The sequence below is a fragment of the Chaetomium fimeti genome (genome assembly GCF_033439085.1).
Source record: "Chaetomium fimeti strain CBS 168.71 chromosome Unknown B0H64scaffold_1, whole genome shotgun sequence".
In the NCBI taxonomy this organism is placed as follows: domain Eukaryota; kingdom Fungi; phylum Ascomycota; class Sordariomycetes; order Sordariales; family Chaetomiaceae; genus Chaetomium; species Chaetomium fimeti.
Window position 1 is genome coordinate 4417540 of NW_026944329.1, and position 24308 is coordinate 4441847.

At 57.8% G+C, this 24308-nt stretch overlaps 9 protein-coding genes and 2 non-coding genes across 11 annotated transcripts; 4 read left to right on the top strand and 7 right to left on the bottom strand.

Moving 5' to 3' along the window:
• Positions 1-635: 635 nt before the first annotated feature.
• On the top strand, positions 636-2107 carry B0H64DRAFT_33436 (ClpP/crotonase-like domain-containing protein). Its single transcript, XM_062801101.1, has 3 exons — positions 636-1347; positions 1446-1829; positions 1886-2107. The coding sequence occupies exons 1-3, from the start codon at positions 966-968 to the stop codon at positions 1993-1995; spliced, it is 876 nt and encodes a 291-aa protein (XP_062664738.1). The 5' UTR covers positions 636-965; the 3' UTR covers positions 1996-2107.
• Positions 2108-2218: 111 nt separating this feature from the next.
• B0H64DRAFT_438323 (TFIIH subunit TTDA/Tfb5) lies at positions 2219-2548 on the bottom strand (the record flags this gene model as incomplete). Its single annotated transcript, XM_062806332.1, has 3 exons — positions 2219-2269; positions 2324-2475; positions 2530-2548. The coding sequence occupies 3 exons, from the start codon at positions 2546-2548 to the stop codon at positions 2219-2221; spliced, it is 222 nt and encodes a 73-aa protein (XP_062664739.1).
• Positions 2549-2770: 222 nt separating this feature from the next.
• Positions 2771-4749, top strand: B0H64DRAFT_429137 (uncharacterized protein). Its single transcript, XM_062805884.1, has 2 exons — positions 2771-4050; positions 4449-4749. Exons 1-2 carry the CDS (start codon positions 3159-3161, stop codon positions 4724-4726), a joined length of 1170 nt encoding a protein of 389 aa, XP_062664740.1. The 5' UTR covers positions 2771-3158; the 3' UTR covers positions 4727-4749.
• A 657-nt stretch (positions 4750-5406) lies between these two features.
• B0H64DRAFT_449950 (uncharacterized protein) lies at positions 5407-9723 on the bottom strand (the record flags this gene model as incomplete). The annotated part of the gene is made up of 3 exons (XM_062807108.1): positions 5407-6333; positions 6393-6552; positions 7996-9723. The coding sequence occupies 3 exons, from the start codon at positions 9721-9723 to the stop codon at positions 5783-5785; spliced, it is 2439 nt and encodes an 812-aa protein (XP_062664741.1). The 3' UTR covers positions 5407-5782.
• Positions 9724-11591: 1868 nt separating this feature from the next.
• B0H64DRAFT_382958 (SCP2 sterol-binding domain-containing protein) lies at positions 11592-12733 on the bottom strand. The gene is made up of 3 exons (XM_062802911.1): positions 12297-12733; positions 11993-12193; positions 11592-11929 (listed from the first exon to the last, which is right to left on the bottom strand). Exons 1-3 carry the CDS (start codon positions 12310-12312, stop codon positions 11766-11768), a joined length of 381 nt encoding a protein of 126 aa, XP_062664742.1. The 5' UTR covers positions 12313-12733; the 3' UTR covers positions 11592-11765.
• B0H64DRAFT_382964 (pectate lyase superfamily protein-domain-containing protein) lies at positions 12713-15425 on the bottom strand. Its single transcript, XM_062802912.1, has 3 exons — positions 14564-15425; positions 14349-14515; positions 12713-14299 (listed from the first exon to the last, which is right to left on the bottom strand). Exons 1-3 carry the CDS (start codon positions 15319-15321, stop codon positions 13044-13046), a joined length of 2181 nt encoding a protein of 726 aa, XP_062664743.1. The 5' UTR covers positions 15322-15425; the 3' UTR covers positions 12713-13043.
• A 759-nt stretch (positions 15426-16184) lies between these two features.
• On the bottom strand, positions 16185-16266 carry B0H64DRAFT_t11. The gene has a single exon. It is a non-coding gene; the product is annotated as a tRNA-Ser (tRNA).
• Positions 16267-16418: 152 nt separating this feature from the next.
• B0H64DRAFT_33561 (uncharacterized protein) lies at positions 16419-17889 on the top strand. The gene is made up of 2 exons (XM_062801128.1): positions 16419-16614; positions 16702-17889. The coding sequence occupies exons 1-2, from the start codon at positions 16570-16572 to the stop codon at positions 17776-17778; spliced, it is 1122 nt and encodes a 373-aa protein (XP_062664744.1). The 5' UTR covers positions 16419-16569; the 3' UTR covers positions 17779-17889.
• B0H64DRAFT_382971 (major facilitator superfamily domain-containing protein) lies at positions 17829-20339 on the bottom strand. Its single transcript, XM_062802913.1, has 4 exons — positions 19619-20339; positions 19461-19560; positions 19391-19403; positions 17829-19334 (listed from the first exon to the last, which is right to left on the bottom strand). Exons 1-4 carry the CDS (start codon positions 19917-19919, stop codon positions 18000-18002), a joined length of 1749 nt encoding a protein of 582 aa, XP_062664745.1. The 5' UTR covers positions 19920-20339; the 3' UTR covers positions 17829-17999.
• Positions 20340-20583: 244 nt separating this feature from the next.
• On the bottom strand, positions 20584-20665 carry B0H64DRAFT_t10. The gene has a single exon. It is a non-coding gene; the product is annotated as a tRNA-Ser (tRNA).
• A 1520-nt stretch (positions 20666-22185) lies between these two features.
• On the top strand, positions 22186-24240 carry B0H64DRAFT_33589 (uncharacterized protein). Its single transcript, XM_062801137.1, has 3 exons — positions 22186-22279; positions 22341-24023; positions 24109-24240. The coding sequence occupies exons 2-3, from the start codon at positions 22362-22364 to the stop codon at positions 24190-24192; spliced, it is 1746 nt and encodes a 581-aa protein (XP_062664746.1). The 5' UTR covers positions 22186-22279; positions 22341-22361; the 3' UTR covers positions 24193-24240.
• Positions 24241-24308: the final 68 nt, after the last annotated feature.

Consider the following 24308-nt stretch of genomic DNA (forward strand, 5'->3'; position numbering starts at 1 on the left):
ATCAGAAAAGGGCGCGGACAATGCATTGACAGGGGAAAAACCACGCGGTACAACCTTGCCTCTTGAGAAAAGACGCAGTCCAGTCCCCGCCACCCAGGCTGTGATCACCGAGAGGGAGGGGCGGCTGATGCGCGAATCGAGATGGGCCCTGCTTCTTGATCTCGAGGTGTCACATCCCGATCATGTGCTGCTGTCGTGGCATGTGTGTTTTTACACACAAGTTGCCTCACGAGTATTGCTCTAGTTGCCATCTGCTCTGCTCGGCCACAGAGTGAAACTAGTCAGGTATTTACATCTGTACAACTCTTTGTCGAAAGGAATTGGAATGGCAGGAATGGTTTCCTTCACTTCAATTTACACATGCACCCCAAAGGCAAAAAAAGCCGGACTCCAAGTGTAGACGTCGACCAAACGTCGACTGTAGGAACGAACCCAAAACCATCCAAAGGCCCAAAGAAGCTGTATTAGCTGAATTTACTTTTTATTTTACTTGATGTAATTTATTTGATTTGTTTTTCCCGATTACTTTCGCTTCTTATTTTCCTTTGGAGTTCGGCTTTCTTTGGCCAGAGGATGGCATGCTCTCAGTTAATCCCCACATTTAACTGGCCGCCGGCCGGCAAGTGAACCCCTGCGTGCCCTGCTGCTTCCCCAACTTCGGCGTCGGCCCGCTTCTGGCCTTCAACCCACCCTAAACCTCGGCAACTCCAAGGGTCTGTAATCGTTGAAAGATGGCATCCCTCCGGGGCTCAACATCGACGAACATTTCGTCAGATTTTACAGCATCACTGTTTCAAGAACCGCCACCGTAGCCGCCAAACACGCAATCACCCATCCCGAGTAACCACTACGCCACACCCGTCTAACCTCACCCTCACCCTCAGCCCACGGCACCGTATCCTCGGGGTACCCCATTGGACAACAACCCCGCGACAGGCCGACAACCACCAAGCAGAACAGCAAACATGGCCCAGCAGCAGCAGCAGCAGCCGCAGCCCCTGGCCGGCTACACCAGCTACCAGCACTACCGCATCACGGCGCCGTCCCCCTTGGTGGCGCACGTGGAGATCAACCGCCCCGCCAAGCTCAACGCGTTCCACGAGGCCATGTGGCTGGAGCTGCGCGCGGTGTTCCGGCAGCTGTCGGCGGACGGCGACGTGCGCGCCGTGGTGCTGTCGGGCGCCGGCGACCGCGCCTTCACGGCCGGGCTCGACGTCACGGCCGCGAGCGAGGGCGGCGTGCTCTCGGCCGCGGAGGGCCTGGACGGGGCCAGGACCGCGGCCAGGCTGCGGCGGCATATTGCTGAGTTTCAGGAGTGTCTTTCGGCGATTGAGAAGTGCGAGAAACGTACGTCTTTTTTCGGAGTGTTTCTTTTTTTTTTTTTTTTTTTTGGTTACCTTGGAGAGTGTGTAAGTAAGCCAGCTGACCGGCATGGCCCCTATTAGCGGTGATCTGCGTCATGCACGGCATTGCCATCGGGCTGGCCATCGATATCTCGTGCTGTGCCGATATTCGGGTATGTGCCAAGGATGCACGGTTTGCCGTCAAGGAGGTCGACATCGGGCTGGCGGCCGATATTGGCACCCTCGCGCGCTTGCCCAAGGCAGTTGGTAGCCAGTCGTGGGTTAAAGACGTTTGTTTGACGGCGCGCGGCTTTGACGCGGCCGAGGCCCTCGCCGTCGGCTTCGTTAGCCAGGTGCACGATTCCAAGGCCGCCGCGCTGGCCGCGGCCGTCAAGACGGCCGGGTTCATCGCCTCCAAGAGCCCTGTGGCGGTGCAGGGGACCAAAGAGTTGCTAAACCACAGCCGAGACCACACAGTCGAGGACAGTATGTATTTGCCTTGCCACCGCATAATGTTTGTTCTCGGAACTGACAGATTGCAGACCTCAGGTACACGGGCGTCTGGAATGCCGCCGCCCTGCAGACCAACGATGTGGCGGCCGCGCTGATGTCAGGGCTGAACAAGAAAAAGCCCACGTTCGAGAAGCTTTGAGCCCTTGGGGTGGCCCAGAAGTGTCTAATTATATGCCGGGGTAACCTTGGCCCCTGTGTTGTAGAGTATTGATACACAATCATGAACGTCGTTATTCGTAAAGTCCCAAGACTGCCCCTGCCGAATCATCGCCCTACGACTGTTGCAATGGAGAGGACGTCGCTCTCTATCCCGGGGCCCTATTGGAAAAACGATGTCCTGGGATCCTATTCTGCTTTTCCTCCTACTCACTATCCTCTAACGGCTCCTCCGGCCGATACGTCTCCCGGAGGCGCTGCCCGGCACAATCAGCCTCGATCGCTAGCGGGAACAAAAACATCAGACTCACCTCCTCAAGCTTCGACTTCAACACCTGCAACATGGCCTCTTTGACAAAGAGATGCGTCTCGTCCAGGTCTTCAATGATGAATTCGTGGTGATGGGTGCTGTCGATGTGCACGAGGATCGACTTGATGGCGGGCTCGCACTCCACGAGAACGCCTTCGGGGCATCCATCAGCCATCGAAAATAATCTCTTTCGTCACCTACACTTACCCCGGACGGCCTTGACCATCTTGCTCATACAGATGGTCGAGTTGAGTTGTTGGATACTGATGATTTCCAGGTTGATGATGATGAATTAATCGGTCATGCAAAGTGGATTGCTTGTAACTCCCGATTGCCTGCAGTGCACTGCCTGTCTGTTGAAGTCTGCCAAGGCCGTTCATTCTTCTTTCCGCTGTTTTGGCCTGGGGCCCGAATCCAACTGGCCCACTTTAAACTTCAGCTTCCTTGACTCTTTCCTTCGTTTGTTATTGATGCGTTTCAACTTCCCAAGCAACTGCCACCCTCTGCTACGCCGCCATTGCTCCGCCCCCAAAAACACTGGGAAACAGACCGGGTTTTCGAGTGATCTCTGTATATTTTACGTGTTTTACGGAAGGATTCCGCTCGCCAACGGTTCCAAAACATTCGCTCCCTCTTCCGGACGCGCAATGACAATTTATTTCTCCAGGTTCGAATCCTTCACGAACAAATGTGCATGTATCAACAGGGGCACAATCAGGCTGCCATTTAACTAGCTTCTTAAGGACGAGTCCTCTCTCTATTCATGTCATCCCATCTTTTTCTCTCTATAATCACTTGAATCCACTTGAATCCACAAGTTGAGAAGGCTACCAAAAATGTATCCACGCTTCTCGTTAATCACTTTGCTTGCGGCAACAACCGTCTCGGTTGCAATCGCCGACCCTGCTCCGGCCCCAGCCGGCCTCGCGCCGGTGGTGGCCCCGGGCCCGGCACTCGATGCCCGGCAAAACCCACCACCACCGCCGCCACCACCGCCGCCACCACCACCGCCGGAACCAACACTCCCAAATCCAAACCCACCACCACCGCCACCACCACCCAACCCATCAGCGCCAAATCCATCAGCGCCAAATCCATCGGCGCCGAATCCATCACCGCCAAATCCATCACCGCCAAACCCATCACCGCCAAACCCAACCAACCCACCAATGCCAACCCTAGTACCCCAGCCGAAACCCCCCATCTCACTGTACTCCCTCCCAACAAGCTGCAGCACCTCCCTCTCCTCTATCATCTCCGCCCTGCCCACCCCGGCCACGACAGAGCACGCCGACCTGCCCGAATGGGCCTCCTCATCAGCGCCCATCCAACAAGTCGTATCAGTGATCACCAACAACTACGCGTACCGCGACCTCGGCCGCGACGCCACCGACTGGTGCGGCGCCGCCGCCGAGGTCGTCACCGCGCCGGCCTCGCTGTCCGCCGCCTACTCCCAGTACCTCGACCAGGTCCAGAGCTGGCGCTACGACTGGGAGGGCCGCGCCTACGAGCTGGCCGCCAAGTGCGGCTACCAGGTCGGTTTGGGGGCCGAGATGCTCATGGCGACTGAGATGGCCATGTGCACGAGCGGCTTGGCTGCGAGTGTCACGCCTTTTGCGACGGCGGGCGTTGGCGGTGAGGGGGGTGGTGATGGTGACGGGGAGAATGCTGCTGGGAGGGTGGCGGGTGCTGGGAGGATGGTGGTTGCGGGTGCTGTGGTTGTGGGCGGTGCGTTGGCGTTTTTGTGAGTAAAGGGGGGCTAGGGGGGGAACTGGACGTTTGAAGGGTCCGAGTAATATGCGGCTGGCAAGTGTTGGTATAGACAGACTCTGACATAGAGGGGGTTATAAGGATACCCAGATAGCAGGGGGGGGGCGTCATCGGCATTGGGCTCAGGTGGGGGGATGAAGCCTACCAGCGCCATGTCGGTGGCTGGCGTCCGTGCAAGGTAATATAGAGTGTATCTATGCGCAAAAGTAATATATACCATCTGTCTTCCGTCGGTCTATTCATTGCCGCAATGTGATAATGTTTTGTTTCTCATAGCCGGTGACCCTAAGCTGTTTGATGTCCTCCGAAGGCTAGGATAGTTGAAGGAACCCCCAGAACTCAGCACCTGTCGATAGATTTTGCACCTTGGACATCGATAATGTGCGCTGCGTCGCACGACTGGAGCGAAGCGCACGAGTCAGCCCAGCGGATAGTGCCACCTTGGTACCAAGACTGCCGTTCCTTGACCGGTGTTGAGACAGTCGACTCCTACGCTTGGCCGGTCACCGTTCATGGTCTATACTCCGACCTCGATGTGGTTTACAGGGCAAAAGAACTCGGGACCAAGGCGGGCACGCGAGAGGAAGAGCAGGCCGCTCCCCATGCTCCGATACACCCCGTTTTCTTCACGTAAACCAACAACTAGACCATAACAACACCTATTCGCAAACGACCCGCGCAGTATGACGTATTCGGCAAAGCCGCAAACGGCGTGGCAAGCATATCACTCGCAACACTACGGGACCATGCCGACGTTGGCCAAACCACATTGTGCTGTATGAGGACTTGAGGATCCCAAGTCAGTGATGTTTACTGTCCGTTATAATCACGTAGGATAGGGGCAAATTGTTGATTATCGAGGCCGGTGCCAACGCTCCTAGTAGATATAGTCACCCATGAGTGTTAACTACCACAAATACAACTATGAACATGACGTAGGACGAGCTGACCCTCAGGCGCTCGCTTGGTGAGCAGACCCAGTCCAGGGAGCTCTAGTCCAGTCCAGCGAGCTTTAGTGTCGGGCTCAAGCATAGGGTGGCAATGTCGTGATTGCCCTAGAGGCCCGACCACGTTCCGTGAACAGGCCCAGTTCCATGAGCTTCGGTGCCGGGCTGACTGCACTTGTTGGTATCCATCCACACTTGATGAACAGGCCCAGTCCCGTGTGCTCTAGCGTTGGGCTGATTGCACACGCTCGGTGACGTATAAGCCCCCTGCCCGTAGCGCCAGAAATTGGTAACCGCTGGTCGATGGATAGAAGTCCTAATAAATGCGATTGTAAATAGATGTCAAGCTCTTAGACAGCAAAAGCAGAAAGAAGCCAGCAATGTGCAGAACCAGAGCAAGCCAATTGCCCACAATGACATTCTCCCACACTAGTCCACCCTCCTGGAAGCACCCATCGCATAGCATACATACATACAACCATCCCCCTCAGATCTCTCGCCAGCCCGAGATAATCCCGAGTGTCTGATCTCTCCTTTTCCGACAGCAGCGCCGCAGCAGCGACCCTTCCCATACAACCAAACAGCAAAAGCAATGCTATGCTTCCCAGAATAACACCCTGCACGACCCATCTAATGCAGAAGCCAATTAATGATACCTTACCTTGTATATAACCCCGCTCCCACCGCCAATATGTCCTCCGCACCAAAGGTATTGCCTCCCCCTGCTCCAGCAAAAAGAGCTATTATTTTTCGTTTGCTTTCTTGTGTTCCTCCAGCGCCTCCGCAAGAGCCTGCGCCGACGCGGGTGTCGAGAACCGGAGCATCCACGTCTCCAATCCCTTGCCGTCGTCCGTCGCGGTCGTCAGCTTGACGTTCTTCGCGTCCGCCTTGTAGGTAAAGCTCGGCAGCACCATCTTGTTGAGCGCGACGTGGCCGCGGGGTTCAGCGCGCAGCAGCAGCCGCACCGCGCCGGTAGACTTGTTCTTCAGGAGGCGCAGGGGCCCGACCCCTTGAGTCTTCCACTCGCTCTTCTTCGCTTTGCCGGCGCCGGCGCCGGATTCGTCGTCCGAATCGGAGGCCGTGACGAGTTTGACGGCCTTAGCGCGCACTTCATGGACGACGGCCTCGCATTCCTCGCCCGGCCCGCCGTCGGTTAGCGATATTTGCTCCTGTGGTGCGTCATCCCCGTCAGCGTTTGTTCCTTGACCATCTTCAGCATTGGCAGACGGCTCAGGGGTGGTCGCCGCTGGCGTGGTTGCCAAACTTGAGGCGCCGCCGAACGCAAAAGGGGAATCTGAGCAGGCATATATTAATGATAGATTCGCGGTATAAATATGCCATTATACAACTTACTAGTACCTGTTGAGGTCCCCCCGCCGGGAGCTAGGCTATTGCCAAAGATGGATGTTGCTGCAGGGGGGTTTTGTGAGAACACGGGAGCGCTGCTCGGCTGGGACGACCCTCCGAAGCTGAACGCTGGTCCCGACGTAGCCCCACCAAACGAGGCGGGTTGCTGAGCACCATTGTCTGAGGGCCCGCCAAAGCTGATGGTGGGGGCATTGCCGGAACCGGCACCGAAAGTGAAAGAGTTGGACGCGGACGGGGTATCGCCGCTGCCAAAGTTGAAGGACGAGGGTGCCGAGAAAGCGCCGTCCGATGAGAAGGGGTTTTTAATCGTGTTGTCAGAGCCTCCGGCCCCAAAGGTAAACGAGGTACCCCCGGCGGCGCCAAAGATGGACCCATCCGGCTGCGATGCGGCGGGCTGCGTTGCAACGGGAGCCTGAGAAGTGGTGAAGTTGAAGATAGGCGCCGACGATGCCGGGGTCGGTGCAGGCGGGTTCGCAAATAGGCCTGCGGGCTTCGCCTCGGTGGATCCGACGGTGGCGCCGAAGATCGGCTTCGATCCGGTGGATTCGGCAGTAGCGCCGAAGATAGGTTTCGGTTCGGCGGCGATGTTGCCAAACAGAGGCTTTGCTTCTTGGGCGGGGGCCGGTGCCGGGACCGAGGGGGTCGCACCAAACAGACTCGTAGGCTGCGTCGTGGGCGGTATTAGCGCCGACGCTTTACTAAACATATTGTTCGCCTCCGTGGCCGGGGCCGCCGATGTCCCGGCAACGCTAAACAAGTTCTTCGTCTCGGCGGGTTCGGGCGCGGGGGTGGATGCAGCAGAACCGAACAGAGAGCCGCCAGACTTATTTTCGGTACTCCCAAACGCAGGCTTCTTCGCAGCGGGTTCATCGGTGCTGGTATTGGCGAGAGCTGTGCCCGAACCAAAGAGGTTGCCGGCCGGCTTGCTCGCATTGGCAGGGAAGAGGGAGGAGGCGGGCTTCTCTGCCTGAGACTCGGCCGATTGGGTTTTACCAAACAGGCCGCCGAACTGAGGCTGAGTGGCCGGTGCGGCCTCAGTCTTGTTTTGGTTACCGAACAGGGTCGACGTTTGGAACAAGTTGGTTTTCGCAGGTTCGGGAGCACTGGCTGCTGGCTGGGCCCCGAAAACCGGAGCGGCGGGAGCAGGTTTGGATTCCTTAGCCTCCTCACCCTCCTTCTTCTGACCAAACGCAGGGGTGGTGGAACCGAACACGCCCGAGCTTGTGCTGGCAGACGTGCCGAAACCACCAAAGGCGGGTGGCGCGGCAGCCGGCGCATCTGCGCTCTTTGCTCCAAAGGAAGAGAAAATGCTAGGCGTGGTGCCATTGACCGTAGCGGAGGTGGCGGCTTCATCAGCTTTGCTCGCCTGGGCCCCGAAGACGCTCTGCGGGGCCGCGTCCTTGGGAGTTTCGGTAGGGGGGGTGACCACTGGTTTCTTGCTGGCGGCAGCCCCAAAATCAAGGGTCGAGGGGCCGGCAGGCTGCTGTGCAGAAGAACCGAATGAGGGAGCCGTGGTAGGAGCGAACTTGATTGGCGTGGCTGCATTCCAAGTGTTGTTGGCGGGTGCGGGAGCAGGCTGGTCCTTGACAGGGCTTGCAGACCGTTCCTTTTCAGGCGGCGCAACAAATAGACCCCCGTCACTAGGTGACACCTTCCTGACCGGCTGGCCGTCAGTACCCCTGGTAATGCGGTCAAAAATGCTGCGGCCCTGGGTGCTGTCCCCGGCATCCGATGATGCACTCGACATGCCGTTCGTAGTTGGCTTCTTGGTATCGATGAATTGCGGGGTCGATACACCGCCGCTCGCCGCTTGCTCGTCGCTCTGGCTGACGTCCTGGGGCTCGGATTCGTCTTCCTCCATCTCGGAGCCAGTCTCGCTGTCTTCGTCGGCACCCTCATTACCGCTACCCTTGCTTCCATCGGAGAGGTGACCAAAGATGTTGGTAGAGCCGGCAGGCTTGGGCGTCGCACCGAAGATGGACGTGCCAAGGGAACCATTGAGCTGGGGACCGGTACTCGAGGCAAACAGGCTCTTGCCGGTCGACTTCGCCGGTGTGGCGGAGGCCGATTGGGCATTATTGACAATGCTTTCGAACACGGACTTGGTAGCAGACGGAGGGGCAGCCGGTTTTTGAAGCTTGGCTGGGTGGTTCTCGTCAGGCTCGGAGTCGGCCTTGCGCTTGCTCTTGGCCGAGGTCTCTGGAGCGCGCGCACGTTTGTTGGCACCAGAGACCGATGCCGTGAGGGTGTTGCTGCTGGGTGTCAACTCTTCCTCGGCCTTTCTCTTCGGCGTCCCGTTTACCCTGGGGGCGGTTCCGGACTCGTCCTCCGAGTCGGGGATTCCATGCTTCTGCTTCCACTCCTTTTTGACCGCCTCGGACGCCCTAACAGTTTTGAACTCGTACAGGCCGTACCGCAGCATGATCAAGCTGCGGCTCTTTTCATACTCCTTGGCAAAGTTGAGAATATTGATCTTCCAGTCCTTCTTGGTGAACACGTCGTCTGCCGCATATTTAAGCCGCCGTAGGTCAAGGATGCAGAAGAACTGGCGCCTCTGGTGCTCATCCAGGTCGGGCGGGCAGTAATGTGCGAGGAATTCGTCCGCATAGACCGAGCCGGACCTGTTCGGGTCATCGGGTACTTCGTTGGCGAGCATCTCGCCAGTGAGATGGCGCGGGGGGGACGGGATCCTCATCTTGAACAACTCGGTAGACGTAGTGTTTGCAAGAATGCGGCCATTGACGTCAGCCGTTGAGCCACGGGGTGGCTTTCCCGGCGTGTTAGGTGGGAAGCTCTGGTTAAGCGTGCTCGCGGCGGCGGGCACCCGGGGGGAGAAGGTTTGCAGGCCGGGTCGCGAATACAGCGCCGAGGAGCGGAAAATATTTCGAGGGGTGGAGGTGACACCCGAGAAACTCGTCGATTTCGGGACGACGTTGGACGGCGCATGCGACATGACGGATGCTGACATGGCGGGCGGTCGCTTGTTCGGGTTGTCGCCCGGCATCCGCCTGGGGGTCGCGACCACCATGCTGGACGGCCGGTGCGCGATATCCGACGCGGAGATGCTCTGGGATAGTTTACTTGATGGACCTTGAGGCCGACCGATGATCCTGCGGGATGCGATTTGCGACTCGCTGGCGCGCTTCATCGGGCTGTGCGGCGCGGACGCGCTGTTGAATTCGCGTTGCGCGGATGCCGACGCGGCCGGCTTGGGAGACGCATCGGTATCCATATCCCGGTCTTCTGTGGGAGCAGCAGGACTGCGAAAGAGCCCGGTGAAGCCGAAGATGCTTCGCTTCTTGGATGGCGGATCCATCATGTCGCTTCTCGGGGAGGAGCTAAGCTCGCGTGGGAAAAGATGCGAGGCGGAGATGCGAGGGTATGCGTTCTCAGTTTAGGATCTGGGTGAAAGAAAACGAATCGTAGCCATGTGCATCCGAACTTGGGTTTGGCGCGTCGCTCGTCGCGTCAGGGCCGGGATGGGCAGCGGCTGTTCAGGTCGAGAACGAGGTTTAGGGGGGATGTGCGCGGTTGGTCTGAGGGTCTCGGCGTGGAAACCCGACAAGACGCGCCGAACAATGGGAATGATGGGGAAATGAACAAGAAACTCGATGATGAGGATGAAAGTGGCAATTGAGGTTGCCACTAAGTGACGCCGTGTCTCCTGTCAAAGCAGGTGGCTGATGAAAGACGCCGCACCAAGTGAATGGTGTGTGTGTTTGTGGAGGAACGCCTCGAGAGCAACGCTCAGCTTGGGAGGCCAGAAAAAATTGAATGACGGGAGGTGCCCTTGCAAAACGCGGGCAGCTCAAACCCTGCTTCTGCGGCGCGTGCACAGACCACCGCCCCCCGATCAAAATGTGGAGTCGGTATGGGGGCGGACGCCTCAGGCACCATCGTCCAATGGGCGGCAAAATTCAGGCAGCGGGCCCTGCCGAAAGCCAAAGTCAACCACAGGCTGCAGCCGCAACCGGGCTTCATCCCTCGACAACCAATTGCGCCTGCCGTCTTTGACACCCATCCATCTGTCTCCGTTCGGCCATGGGGGTTCTGGAGTACCACCGTATTTGGTATGTACTGCTACATGCATCGACACTCCGAACCCAATGCCAATACGGCCGCGTGACCAACCGAGGCACACCACCGCCAAAAATGGTCGCGTGTACATGAGGCGGCGCAGGCTTACTTGTTTCCCCCCTTAAGCAAGGGATAAGGTGCCTGCAGGGTAAGAGCGTCGAAAACCAATCGAGACGGTTTGCTGCACAAAAAATACATGAATACAGGTCGACATGTCCGGCTGCGGAACTGGACGACCCGGGTTTGCATACTGAGGTTGGAGACTCTCCCGTAAAACGGCGATACGGGGCCAAGTATTTGACGGAACTCACGAGCAGTTGGGACGACGGAAAATGCTCATTACATGGAACTTGAACTCGAACCTGGCAGAAGCAGCCATCGGCAAATTTGCCCACGAACAGCTTTCTTATTGTTGATTTATCCCCAATCCTTAGTTTTTCTGTTCCGTTCCCCGCCTTTCGGCGTTCAACACCATCAATGCAATGTGGGACATACATATGAATGAACTACACAGTAGAACGCCTGACGATGTGCCAATGGTGTCATCACTCGGGCCGGAGATTTCAAGGCCTCATTCCCGAAGTCTAATACTTCGTTATTAAACGGACTGTAGATTCAACTCGATTCAGTTTTCTTCCCTTCAGAGTTCCGACAAACTACCCCACCTCCGTCCTTCCCATCTACGTGGTTATTTCATCCAATGTATCATCACTCAATCCACGGAAGCCGGTGATCCGACTAAAGATACCGAGGGCTCTAGTACCTAAACTAAGAGATGCTATTAGGAACGGGAAGGGGAGCGGATTCTCGGCAACCAGGTGGTGCCTTTTGGGTACTGATGGGCGGTCAGACTCTGTTCACTCGCAAAAAGCCATGACCAGGTGAACAACCCTGAAGATGCGGGCTAACATATTCATCCGTAGGCTGTGAAGTGGATGTGAGGGTAACAGCAATCCGTTTCCATGTCTTCTCGGAGATGTACTCGTGCCTCGGTCTGTTGTTGGAGATCGGAGGTAAGCGTGTGGTAAAATTGGTGTACAAACACTCCCTTGGCCTTAACCCGCTGCGAGAAGCAGGTACATCAACACAGTCAGTCCTTAGCGATGTCACAAAGAGTTGCCAACAAACAGCAGCTAGGCCGAGACAGGGATTAGATATTTCTAAACAGCAATATGATTTGCGCCGCCCACGGGGTATTGTCTCGGGAGGAGACAAGAATGGTATTATACAAGAGAACCGTCATCCAACGTCATTACGTATCGCCCGCCAGAACTTCTTCGTTTAGAGCTTGGCCTTGGTCTGAGCCTTCTTAAGAATGGGGTCGAGCTTGGTGGCCTTCATGACATCGCCCTTGATCTTGAGCTTGCCAGACATGAATAGCCGTTGAGCGTTGGCCTTGCCGGCGACGAGGGAGCCAAAGTCGGACTCGGAGAGGGAAAGGGTGACTGTAACAGAACGTGTTAGCAAGGCTTGTTTGGTGGGATCGTTCGGGAAGAGTGCAAACGGACCAGTCGGCTTCTCGCCAACACCCTTGCCAACGGCACCCTTGTTCTTCAGGTCGATGTTCCAGCTCTCAGTCTCGCCGGCGGCGTTCTTAAGGGTGAAAGCAAAAACGGCGTTGCCCTGCTTCATCGCATCCTTGCGGTCGGCCTCGCTGGCGTTCAGCGCATTGTTGATCTCGTCAAAAGCCGCGGAGGAAGGAAACTTGTCTAAAGTTTGATGTCAGCTCCCGGAATCCGTGCTGGAAAAACAACAATTTGGGCACGTTGGGGCCAACAAGGTTGTGGGGGTGGTAAGGGGCGCAAAACTCACCGTTCTTGAGAGACATTGTGAAGGTAGATTGGGGTTCGGAAATGACAGCGGTGGGCGTTGGCGATGGAAAGGGGATTCTTGTTGAATTGGGTATATTGAAATGATGAGCGGAAAAATGATGACAACTTCAATGAAGGGGGTCGGGGCAGGGTCCGAGTTTATAATGCAGCGGTGGAGGAGGGTGCAGGCATTGGTCGTTCCGTCCGAAAGCGATGACGCTGCAAAATGTTGCATGTGAGAATTGAACCTCGGCGCATTCCTTCCTTGCAGGCGCTGAACAGCCCCCCAATGGAAACAGGGCGCCATGTGCCGCCGAGAGGGTGGGGGCTTGGGTCATCAGCGGGTGCCGTGCCGTCCGGTGCCAGCCTGCCCACCTGCGAGCCTCGCTAGGTTACCCCACATGGGGAAAACTGCTCCCCACAATCACTCAACTGGAGGGATTCCGTTGCGATTTCAACAATGTCGATCGACGCTGAAACGATGGGGTTTTGGCTTTACGGGGCGGTGCCGACTCGACCGGCCGCCACCCGACCCGCGGCTCCTTGATCGGACACGTTCCGGGAATGTGACGGATAACTTCGATTGCCGAAACAACGCCAGGATGCGATCGTGACAAGCTGCGCAAGAGATTTATTTCCAGTCCAGGACGTGGCCTTTGAAAACGTTCAATATATTTCATGGCATACATACATAGGTACTGACTCCCGGTGATAACTAGGTACACAGGAGTTCTGTGCAAGTCGGCTCTCATCCGAACAACATCAGACCAGCCACAATCCCAACAATCGTCACGACCAACCCTAACCCCGATACCATTGTGCTTGCCCCTGAATCCCCTCCCCTCTCCTCATCACCATCCCCATCCTCATCACCACGATCTGTGTTCCTCAAGTACGCAGCCATCACCGCACCCCAACTCCCCGGGTGATCATTCATCGACGTGACAACTACACTCCCATCTCCCCCCGAACCGTCCCCTACATCAACCACCAAATTCTCCGCCGCCTTGCTGCTCGCCGAGAACCACCACATCCCCCTCGCCCCCTTCACATACGCCATATTCGTCTGACAGATGCCCCCCGTGAGCCCACACTGCGGGTCACTCCACGACCCATCACTCATCCCGCCATAAAAGCTCCACATGGCCGACCCATGAATCACCACATCCCTCACCCCATCCACATACAACCCCCACGCCCGCCGACACATATCATCCCCCTCCTCACACCCCTCAAACCCCGGATCCCCAAACCGCACATCCACCGCCCACGGCTCCGGCGCCCGCAGCGCCGTCCCTTTCCCCTGCCAATACGGGCTCTCCGTCTGGTGCTGACCGATATACACCGCTCGCGCCCCGCGCAGCGCATACTGATACAGCACACAATGCTCAAACGAGGTGCCCACCAGCCACGCACCCCCGGCCCGACTCTCAACCAGCACCCCGCGGCCGACGGCGATATTCTGCGGCGGGTCCGACTTCGACGCGCCGCCGCCGCCGTCGAGGCGGTGGTCGGCCACCCAGCCCCACACGTCCTCGAGGTAGGCGGAGGACGTGTTGGTGAGGTGGAGCAGGGTGTGCGCGGCGCGGCAGGTGCTCGGGTCGCGGGCGCCGCAGCTGGTGCTGACGAGGGTGTCGGCCGCGCCGCCGACGCGGAACACGCCGTTCCAGACACCGACGTCGCCTGGCTCGGCGCCGGCGGTGTTGATCTGCGTGAGGATGGCGCCGGGCAGGGGGGTGGAGACGGTTATGAGGAGGTCGGTGAGTTGGGACACGCCGCGGTCGCCCGGGTGGCCGATGCGCACGATGGGTTGGGGGTTGAAGGGGTCGGTGAAGTGGGTGCCGGCGCCGGAGATGGTGCTGAAGACTTCGCCGGTGAGGCGCGAGCCGGGCGGGACGTGGATAGTGGTGGTGGTGCGGTAGACGCCTTGGGGGAAGAAGATGATCTTGCAGTTGGCGTGCTTGCGGAGGATGGCGTTGATTGAGGGGCCGTCGTCGTGCGAGTCTGGTTGGGGTTAGTGAGGAGGGTTGGCTGAGGGTGAGGAACGACTTGCTATCGCCGTATACGGGGTGCTCGGGGTCCTCCGTTACGCTGACGACTTGGCTGATGTCGTACTTCTCGTACTGCGGTAGAGGAGCGGCAAAGTATTTTCCATCTACCAAGAGGCTTGCCGGTCGGTGGATAGGGTAGGTTTTGCCGGGCTGGTAACCATCGGGGTTGCTGGTGCAAGTCAGTCCCCGCACTTTCAGGTTTGGTATAGATACTCACGTATTTCCCATTACCCAGACCTGGCCGGCAGGGACTGACCCCTGGAGCAGCGTCGAGCCGCTTTCGGACCTCACAGCTACCGCATCGGTGACAGCAAAGTTGTCCAGGACAAGCGAGCCCTGACCGTACCCGCTCACATAGGCATTCACGCCAGCGGTGCACCGTGAGACAGAGGAGTCGACAATGGACAGCGCGCCGCTACTATTAGCTGCACCCATGTCGACGCCATAATTGCAGTTCGTAAAGCTGCACCCCTGAATCGTCGAGACGAACGACCGCTGGATGAAAATGCCAACGTTGCAGCCGTCAAACTTGAGTCCCTTCAGCATGTACTGCTGGTTGGCAAGCAAGATACCAATGGCACCGCCCGTGAAGGAACAGTCCGAGATGATCTTGCCCGAGCCGCCCTCATCCATGGTGACCCCAACGTGGCCGGAGGACGGCGCCATGTTGATGTGGACGTTTGTCAGACTGCAGCCTTGTGAGACGGACCATTCGATGGCTTTGGCCGGCACGTCCCTGGGAACTCCCGTCGTGTCGATGTTGAAGTTGCGGACGGCCATGTAAAAGTTCTTGGTGGCGCCGCCCTCGCCTTGGTGTGCATCGTAGCCGTGGATGACGGGGTGTGACTTGAGGGCTGGATCGGCCACCAGAGTGGGCAGGTCCAGGGGATCGCCTATCAGAAAGGTGCTGACCAGCATCTGGATGGGCTTTTTGATCAGGTATCTGCCGGGAGGAACATAAACGTATGCTGGCATGGTGGTGACGGTGTTGCCCGTCCGATTCCACGCTACGTTGGTTTTTAGCCTTGTCTTCGTTCATCTAACCTATTCACCTACCGTCTATGGCACGGTTGAAGGCATCAGATGAGTCCTCTTTGCCGGAGCTATCTGCTCCATACTGAACCACTGTGCGGTAGTACTCGAAAGTCGAGTCAGCGGCATAAGGGGTCGTCCCATTGTGGCCTATCTGAGCCCGCCACCAAGTTTTGGGGTTCCCAGGCGATGGTCCTTGACATGATTGCCTTTCATGTATAGAAAGCCCCTCAGATGGTTGATGGGCAGTGACACACGCGGCTGTAAAGACCGTGAATGCCAGTTGAAGCCTCATCGAAGTTGTACTAGAGCCTTGTGAGTGGCGCAACAACCTCCGTTCTAAAATAAAGAAAGACAAAAGATCTAGCAGTATCAACACAAAACAGAGGGCAGGTTGAAAAGAGAAAACGCCAGAATAATTACCGCCATTGCCAGGAGATGGGACAACAGCGCATGAGATGTCAGCGCGTCCAACATTTCCATGCTACTTTGTGAATGACTGAGGCAGGGGAAGAGATGGTGAATGCAACCACACTCTCCCGCAGTCGGATCCCGGAGAGTGTGAGTCTACGCATGATCATGTTGGGGTCACCCCTCGATTGGGTAGGCAGCCTTGGGGGAGCCGTACTTCCGGGAACTTGTGTCAACGTGTTGGCTCTGAACCAACCAACCGTCTGGCCAAGGACACCACGATCCTCCCAACACGACTCTACAACAACCCCTCAAAGAATTTGGGGTCTTGGTGTAAACGTCCCCCTCCTCGTCAGGGGTAGCATTTTTGACGGGGTAAAAAAGTGAAAAAGAAACGACGTGGGCCTGATTCGAACAGACGCTCCCGAAGGAACAAGATTTCTAGTCTTGCGCATTAGACCACTCTGCCACCACGCCTTGGGTGTTGGTAGAAAAGTTTTGGGTTTTTGTTTGGCGCTGCAGACGCACGACAGGGAGAACGGCACTTTCGCCAAGGCATCTGCCAAGCAATTCCATAACACCTTGCAGGTCCAGGGCCAGAGTCCCTATCTTATCGAACAAACGGAACTCGCGACTTCCCGTTTGTCCTCGTGTCTCGAGGCCTCGGTCGACTCGTTCCCTTTTATTGTGCCAATCCATGCTACGCTTCCCTTCTTTTCAACTTACCATGCCTGACTATCGCTAAACAATTTACCGCAAAGAAAACCAGCAGCATCAACCATGTCGGCCCTCCTCTCGCTCCTTGGTTGGAGCTTCCTGCCAAGCGTACTGCTTCCCTCCTCCCTGCCCTCATTCACAACCCCCACCATAATGACAAGCAAAGAAACTAACGCAACCCCCCTACCTCTGTAGCTAGTAACAGGCTGGACCCAATCCCTCTACTACAGCATCACGATCCGCGCCGGCGACCCGAAGCCGCAGCCGGGCACGCCGCGATGGGCCGAGCACCGACGGCGCATCCACATCGCCGTGGTCACCCTCTACCTGCTCTACACCATCTACGAGGCCGACTACGAGCTACAACGCGCAGGCAGCTTCTACACGGACCTGGGGGTGCCGCTGGACGCGACGGAGCGCGAGATCAAGTCGCGCTTCCGGCGGCTGGCCGCGCTGCACCACCCGGACAAGGCGTCCACCTCCGGAGCAGCGGGGGGTTCGACGACGACGCAGGCGGACATCAACGCGTACTTTGTGCACCTCAAGACGGCGGCCGACGCGCTGGCGGACCCGGCGCGGCGGTTTGCGTATGAGCGCTTCGGGCCCGATGCCGTGAGCTGGCCGCGCTGCGTGACCATTCGTGACTTTGTCGTGCGCGGCGCCCAGGGCTTGATCCCCTACTACGCCGTGGCGGCGGCGGCCATGTACGGGCTGGGTTTGTTGGGGTATCTGGAGTGGGGCCGCTACGAGCGCTGGCTCGTCCTGGCCGTGCTGTTCGTCTTCGAGGCCCACAGCGTCACCCGCCCCGGCATGCCGCGCGTTCTGGAGCGTGTGGTGAATCCGTTGCTGGGCCGTCTGGCCGGCCGCCCGCCGTACCTGCCCTTCCAAGCGATAGCGTTGGCGAGGAAGCTTAGTGTGACGCTGTATATTGCCTTCTCCCAGATCGGGCCGCTGCTGGCGGCGGATACGAAGAGCGGGCAGCTGGTGGTGGGCGGGGCGAAGGGCGGGGATGACGAGAAGACGACGAGGGAAGGGCTGGAGAGGTTGGAGATGGCGGTCAAGCGGTTGGATGCGGATACCACGAGGTTGTTGGAGACGGAGATGGCACCGTTCGCGGGGGCGGAAGATGCGAGGAGTACCATGTCGGCCAAGGTCAAGGAGTGGCTAGTCCAGAACACGATCCGTTCGGATCCCATGGTGCGGGATGCCCTGGGGAAGTCGTTCGCGAAGCGCAGGATGGACGCACCGGCAGGGGCTAGGGGGACCAGGTAAAAAGCAGATAGAAGCGCGGATTAGAAAGCAATGTCATTTTACTGCCCGGTGTTGTCTTTTGCCGGGTGCAGCTATTCCGTACACAAAATACCCCGTACTTGTAAACCCATTCTATCGTGTGTATCCTGCAGTATATCTCGAAAATCGCCTGCTGATGCCGGAAATCGTAAATGCTGGTGCAGAACCCAACAACGCTTCCCACCCCCCCAACCACATACAATCTACAACCTCTGCCGCCCACGCGTCTCAATGGGAATCATGCAGATGCCCACAAACGCAGCCAAAATCAGCGCCGCCGCCATATACACCGGCGTCGTCGTGCCATCCCCGGGCACCGTGGCGGCAATAATCGGCGCCACCAGCCCCGTCGCTCTATTCAAAAAGCTCGCCACGCCGGTGCCCGCCCCGCGGACCGGCGCGGGGAAGACCTCGGGCGTAAACGCATACAGGACGCCGTACATGATGTTCTGGGCAAAGGCCTCGACGCAGGTGAAAGCGAGCTGCGACGAGGGGGTCTTGCCGAACCGGACGAACAAAAACAAAAACACGGCCGACACCAGGGTGGAGATGGCCAGGGTGCCGCGGCGGCCCAGGAAGGGCGACTTCATGTCGACCGAGTAGGCGGCCAGCAGGCTGCCCGGCACGCCGACGATGCTGGTGATGGCGTAGCTGCGGTAGGTGTCGCCCGTGATCTCCGAGGCCGGCGCGTCGCCCGAGTTGTTGTCGTTGCCGCCGTGCGAGAGGTACTGCGGGAGGAAGGCGTTGAAGAGCGGGTAGCCCATCCCGATGGTCGCCCAGGCGAACCAGATCAGCGCCGTGGCGAGGCCGAGCTTGCGCGTGTGGAAGAGCGGTCGGATGCGCTCGGCCGAGAAGGAGGCCAGCTTGTTTCGGATGATGTTTCTGGTCGATAGCCGTTGCCGGACGCGCGGGGCCGTGTCGTCGACTACGGCGTCCAGGACCTCTTGTGTCAGCCAGGTCTTCTTGCCGTTTTTGAGCGCTATGCCCTGCACGACTGCGACTGCCTCGGCCTGTCGGCCTCGCGAGAGCAGGTATTTGGGCGACTCAAACATCTGGAAGAGGAAGAAGCGGACGAGGAACATAATGAAGGTGATGATGCCGATGGTGAAGATGAAGTATCGCCATCCTTGCTCAACGGGCCAGTTGGCGATGAAGAACCAGGCGAATAGGGATGAGCAGAGCTGTCCGACCGGCCACCAAACGGAGAGGAGAGTCAATAGGGAGCTAGAGGCGTCAGGTAGAAACTCAAGAAAGAGAGCCCCGTCTACGGGCAGGTTGCCGCCAACGCCGAAGCCCAAGATGGCGTACAACACACAGACTCCGCCCCAGGTTGACGCGTACGCCGTGGCAGTTCCGAACACGCTGGCAATGAGCAGCGTTACGTTGAAGGCAATGCGTCGACCCATCATGTCGGAGCCGATACCCCAGAAGAAGCTCCCGAAACACAAGCCCAGGAACACGGACGATGTTGTGTAGCGTACTGATTTTTCCGAGATGCCAAACTCGGCTGAGAGGGAGGGGAGAGTGAGCGATACGCCCTGGGTGAGTTAGTTTTCGTTTGACGGCCCTTGGATCACAGGGTACTTGAACATACTTGCATCCACAAACTAGAAGCACAGTGTTAGTGAATGATATGGGGTCATCCAACAACTATGGGCACTCACTTATCGGCAAACCACCCAAACCCGCAGAGCACAAACAACTGCCAGTTGTACCTCCCCATACCAATATCTTGGATGGCTTTGTTGATGAGTTTAGATCTCACTATCAAGGTCCTATTAGCGTTTACTCATCCGGAAGCAAGCAAGGAATAAGTACTCACTCTCATACGTAGTCCACTCTCCTCCTTTCTTACCCGCCCTCACCTCCCTCCTCAGCCCCTCGATGCTATATTCATCAACGGAACGAGTCATGACGAGCATGGTTGTGTCCCCGTCATCACCGTCCTTGTCTGGGTCGTCGTCGTCGTCAAAGGCTTCATCGTCCAGCTGCCCCTCAGGGTCAGGTCGCGGACGTAACCGGTATGAGTGGCTGTGCTGATGGGCCTCGTTCAGAGGAATCACGGCGCTGGAGTAGTCGGCTGCCGTCTCGGACCGGCGCCATGTCCATGGTATTGATATCATCCTGCCCCTTTCTATCCCTTTCTTGAACCTCAACCCCCAGTACGCGGCTTGTACAGTCGTTCGAATTTACTCCGTTTCCACGTGGAGTAGGGTGAGAGAACGTTATGATCCGTTTAATGTTGGATGTCCGGCCTTGGAAATTGTATGAAGGTTATTGTGAGATGGGCGGTGGAATTAAACCTTGAGTAGCTGAAATGCTGAAACACGGCGCGAGTGAAACAGAAAAACTGGGGCGCCCGAAACCAATGTCTATCTAAATCTAAAAGGGCGGGTTGCGAACGTCGAGGCCTTGGTGTGTCGTTTATGAGTTGCTCGCTGATGCTTGAGTCGTCTGATGGAAACAAGGAGTTTAAAGTTTAGGGATATCCGGAAACTGTCAACAGTGGGTATTCCACTGAAGGAACAGGTGAAACCGCCCTGTTGGAAGGAGTTCGGATAGGGACAAAAACGTGCTCCAGCTGCAGCCAATCGTTCGGATCAGTTGACACGGCACAGCGTGGGGGCTCACGACCTGTAATCTGTACCCAAGCTGCACCTTCCGCAAAAGAGCAGCACCCCTCGAATTGACGCGACTTGCAGATTTAACTCGATAATTGAAACAGCGGCAATACCTGACTGCAAAAATGATGGCGAAAAAGAAACGCTCGAATTGAGCTGCTTGCTTCGACGTGGGCCTGATTCGAACAGACGCTCCCGAAGGAACAAGATTTCTAGTCTTGCGCATTAGACCACTCTGCCACCACGCCTGTGATGATTGTTCACGTGACCGCAACTCTGCCTTGTCAGGGGATGGGTGAGCGGCGCGAGTGGTTGTCCGGAGGAGGTACAGAGTACTTGGCAGCTTCCTTTCACTCCACACTGTTCCCTTGCGGCTCTATCTAGGTAGATGACCGTTCCGAAAGTCCCAAGATTTGACAGCGTGATACAACGCATAGTGCCTGGGGCCGTTCCGAAAGCACCAGCAATGTTGCCCATGAATGCCGACCTTCCGTGGGTGAGATGAACTTGGTGGAACTCTCGAGTCAGCTGCGGGCCTTGAATGTGGGCGATCAGAACGGCAGTTTCCCCAAAGCTTGCAAGAACGGACCGCAGTTGAAAGAGGCTTTTTGGCGGATACCGAAAAGTCGCGTCACGCAATCCGCCGTCGTACATACCATCGGAACACGCACCATGACCGCTTCTACAAGAACAGCCAGTCGGCGCTAGGCAAGGTACTCGTTCTCTGCAAAAGTGCTATCAACACCTCAGGTTTATTCACACAAAGGCCCACCATCCGCCGGGAAAAATGGAGAACACCAGCCATCAACCAGACGGAACCTGATCTGCCCGTATCGGAGATAAGATGGCTTTCGCAACTCCAACCCCCCCGAATCCGGGCCGGCCAGGAAGCCAGTGCCTCGGCACTCTTGCCAAACTTATGGGGAACCCTGTCCCTGGATGCGGGGAGCCAATGGTTCCCGCTTATGGCGAACCAATCGGCAAGGCGCTCCGCTCGCCTCCCAATCGCAACGCCCAGGTTCCAACGCTGTACAGGCGGGTGCTGCAGCCACCATGCAGTTCAACTCACGAGACGAGCAAGCGAGAAGCCGAGGAACGCGGCTTCCGGTGGCATGGAATGTGGGAAACAAAGAGCAAAAGGGAAAGGGCCCGGTGCTACAGAGAGACCAACAGGCGCAAATACTGTGGAGTGTCGCTGAGGAGAACCCCGGCCTGGGATTATCACAACTCCATTTCCAACCTCCGCATCCCCCATTCCAGGTTCCATCGCAAAAAGTGTCCCCATTCGGAGCGTTGTATCCGTGGCAGGGGTAGTTACCTGGCAACCTTCACCAAATCCACCCGCAGAGCATCTCGGAACCCGCGGGGTCTTTTGAGGGACTCGGTTTGGGGTTGAGAGCCTGACGACCGAATCTTTGACTTGAGAAAAAGCAAGGGTTACTTGAGGAGGGACTGCCTCTGCACCCCAGGATCAAAAACCTCTCGTGCCTTCCTCCCATTGTGCCTTTGTTTTGCTGTCGTCTTTATCCTAACCGGTGATACTCCGTACACCCGCCACGTTCTCGTGTTGTTCTCGTGGCTACGGGAAAGCAACCTGCCTACCTCCGCTCGCCGTGCGGTTAAGGTTTTGCGCGCTTGGGGACACTTAACCATAGCTGGGTATATATACTTGGAGGCGAGACATCTCTCTCTGGTCCCCCATACTCCGCTCACACCACCGACACGAGGACCTGACCCCCTCCCCTCCTCGTTGCCGTTTAATAGCGAATTGCTTTTATGAACACCAGCTTGCAATAAACTATCCTCCCCGAGCTTCTCATATATCAACTACACCACAATATTCTTCCACCAACTCCCACGAAGTAGGCAAACAGATTCTAAGAACCCCCTCCTCGCATTCTGGTTTGTTGACCCTATTGCTAGCACCACCATCTTTTCCTCATCATGACCATCTCATCGCGCTGGTCGGTACCAATTCCGCAATGCTCCCTACAGAAATGGGTCCTTGGGTCAGCCTGTGGCCCAATCTCCGACCACAAAGCCTTCATCGACCCAGACAATCATGAGACCAACTATTTGACCATGAGCGACTACCGTCTACTCTCAAAGCGCGTTGCCTTGGGCCTCCAGAAGGCAGGGCTCAATAAGGGCGACCGGGTGCTCATCTTCTCCGGCAACAGCCTCCTCTTCCCCTCCGTCTTCCTCGGCATCCTCATGGCCGGTGGCATAGTGACCGGTGCCAACCCATCATTCGTTCCAAGGGAGCTGGCATACCAGCTCAAGGACAGCGGAGCCAGCTTCCTGTTCGTCGCCGAGCACGCCGTGAAGACGGCCTTCGAGGCAGCAGCCGAGGTCGGTCTGCCCAAGGACCGCATCTTCGTACTGGGGAACAGCACCGTGCCAGTCTCCCGCCTCGCACAATCCCCCTCCCCGGGACCCGGCGCCAACGGCCGCGTGGACGGCGCGCGCCACTGGACCGAACTCCTAACCGGCAACCCCAGCCAAGCCGAAACCTGGAGCTGGGAGGAACCCTCCAACCCGGAAGAAACCACCTGCTGCCTCAACTACTCGAGCGGCACGACCGGCGTGCCCAAGGGCGTCGAGATCAGCCACCACTCCTACGTGGCTAACGGCGTCGGCGTGGTGCACATCAACAACCTGCGGCCAGACGCCGCCACCCGCCAAAAGTCCGAACGCGGCCTCGCCTTCCTCCCCTTCTACCACACCTACGGGCAGACCTACTTCATCGCCAACCTCCCGCACCTCGGCATCCCCGTCTACGTGATGCCGTCCTTCGACTTCATCAAGATGCTGTCCCACATCCAGCGCTTCCGCGTCACCACCTTGCCCGTCGTGCCGCCCATCGTCGTCCTGCTCGCCAAGCACCCGGCCGCCCGCCAGTACGACCTCTCGTCCGTCGAGACCATCGGCTCGGGCGCCGCGCCCCTGACAAGGGAGGTCTGCGAGGAGGCCGAGCGCCTCTTCCCCGCCGAGCGCGGGCTCGTCGTGCGCCAGGGGTGGGGCATGACCGAGGTGACGTGTACCGCCATCGCGTGGGACCCGACGTCGACGGTGGGTGGCTCCGCGGGCGTGGGCGAGGTGTACCCCAACTGCCGGGCGCGGCTGGTGGCGCTGGATGGGAAGACGCCCGTGGAGGCGCCGAGGGTTACCGGGGAGTTGTGGGTTACCGGCCCGACGCTGATGCGGCGGTATTGGAACAAGCCCGAGGCGACGGCGGAGACGATCGTGGTGGATGCGGAGGGCACGCGGTGGTTGCGCACGGGGGATATCGCGTTTGTGGAGGAGTACAAGCCGGGGGCCATCTTCCATGTGGTGGACCGGGTGAAGGAGCTGATCAAGGTGAAGGGAAACCAGGTGGCGCCGGCGGAGCTGGAGGGGGTGTTGCTGGACAGCCCGGACGTGGCAGACGCGGCGGTGGTCGGCGTGACGATCGGGGGCGAGGAGGTGCCGCGGGCGTACGTGGTGCGGCGGCCGCAGTCGGCGGCGTCGGAGAAGGACGTGGCCGCGTGGATGGAGGGCAAGGTGACGCGGTACAAGCGCCTCAAGGGCGGCGTCGTCTTTGTCGATGCCGTTCCCAAGAATCCGGTAAGCAAACATCCACCGGACTGACTCACCGATTTATGAAGTCCCCCCCCTCCCCCAAAAAAATTGTGCTAACAGGTTTGCGCAGTCTGGAAAGATACTCCGCAAGCAGCTTCGGGATCGGGCAAAGAAGGAGGTGGGTGATGGCGGACGGAAGCCGTCACGACTCTGAGCAAGCGAGTCTGTTTTAGATAGACACACCCCTTCAACTTCTGCTGGACTCGGTCGACACAACGCACTGAGTTTGAGGGGCAGAATCTAGCTCTTTTCAGCATGATAGATGTAGAG

What these genes read in the sequence shown, in the direction of transcription:
- B0H64DRAFT_382964 (XM_062802912.1), bottom strand. Translation starts at nt 15,321, where the DNA reads ATGCCAGCATACGTTTATGTTCCTCCCGGCAGATACCTGATCAAAAAG. An exon ending in GTCTGGGTAATGGGAAATAC is followed by an intron (nt 14,516 to 14,563) that starts GTGAGTATCTAT and finishes GACTTGCACCAG; the next exon opens with CAACCCCGATGGTTACCAGC. An exon ending in GCACCCCGTATACGGCGATA is followed by an intron (nt 14,300 to 14,348) that starts GCAAGTCGTTCC and finishes AACCCCAACCAG; the next exon opens with ACTCGCACGACGACGGCCCC.
- B0H64DRAFT_382958 (XM_062802911.1), bottom strand. An exon ending in TGTTGGCGAGAAGCCGACTG is followed by an intron (nt 11,930 to 11,992) that starts GTCCGTTTGCAC and finishes GTTCTGTTACAG; the next exon opens with TCACCCTTTCCCTCTCCGAG.
- B0H64DRAFT_429137 (XM_062805884.1), top strand. Translation starts at nt 3,159, where the DNA reads ATGTATCCACGCTTCTCGTTAATCACTTTGCTTGCGGCAACAACCGTC. An exon ending in GGGTGCTGTGGTTGTGGGCG is followed by an intron (nt 4,051 to 4,448) that starts GTGCGTTGGCGT and finishes ACCTGTCGATAG; the next exon opens with ATTTTGCACCTTGGACATCG.
- B0H64DRAFT_33589 (XM_062801137.1), top strand. Translation starts at nt 22,362, where the DNA reads ATGACCATCTCATCGCGCTGGTCGGTACCAATTCCGCAATGCTCCCTA. An exon ending in ATGCCGTTCCCAAGAATCCG is followed by an intron (nt 24,024 to 24,108) that starts GTAAGCAAACAT and finishes AGGTTTGCGCAG; the next exon opens with TCTGGAAAGATACTCCGCAA.
- B0H64DRAFT_33436 (XM_062801101.1), top strand. Translation starts at nt 966, where the DNA reads ATGGCCCAGCAGCAGCAGCAGCAGCCGCAGCCCCTGGCCGGCTACACC. An exon ending in GATTGAGAAGTGCGAGAAAC is followed by an intron (nt 1,348 to 1,445) that starts GTACGTCTTTTT and finishes GGCCCCTATTAG; the next exon opens with CGGTGATCTGCGTCATGCAC. An exon ending in AGACCACACAGTCGAGGACA is followed by an intron (nt 1,830 to 1,885) that starts GTATGTATTTGC and finishes GACAGATTGCAG; the next exon opens with ACCTCAGGTACACGGGCGTC.
- B0H64DRAFT_382971 (XM_062802913.1), bottom strand. Translation starts at nt 19,919, where the DNA reads ATGATATCAATACCATGGACATGGCGCCGGTCCGAGACGGCAGCCGAC. An exon ending in AGAGTGGACTACGTATGAGA is followed by an intron (nt 19,561 to 19,618) that starts GTGAGTACTTAT and finishes GGACCTTGATAG; the next exon opens with TGAGATCTAAACTCATCAAC.
- B0H64DRAFT_33561 (XM_062801128.1), top strand. Translation starts at nt 16,570, where the DNA reads ATGTCGGCCCTCCTCTCGCTCCTTGGTTGGAGCTTCCTGCCAAGC. An exon ending in GTTGGAGCTTCCTGCCAAGC is followed by an intron (nt 16,615 to 16,701) that starts GTACTGCTTCCC and finishes CTACCTCTGTAG; the next exon opens with CTAGTAACAGGCTGGACCCA.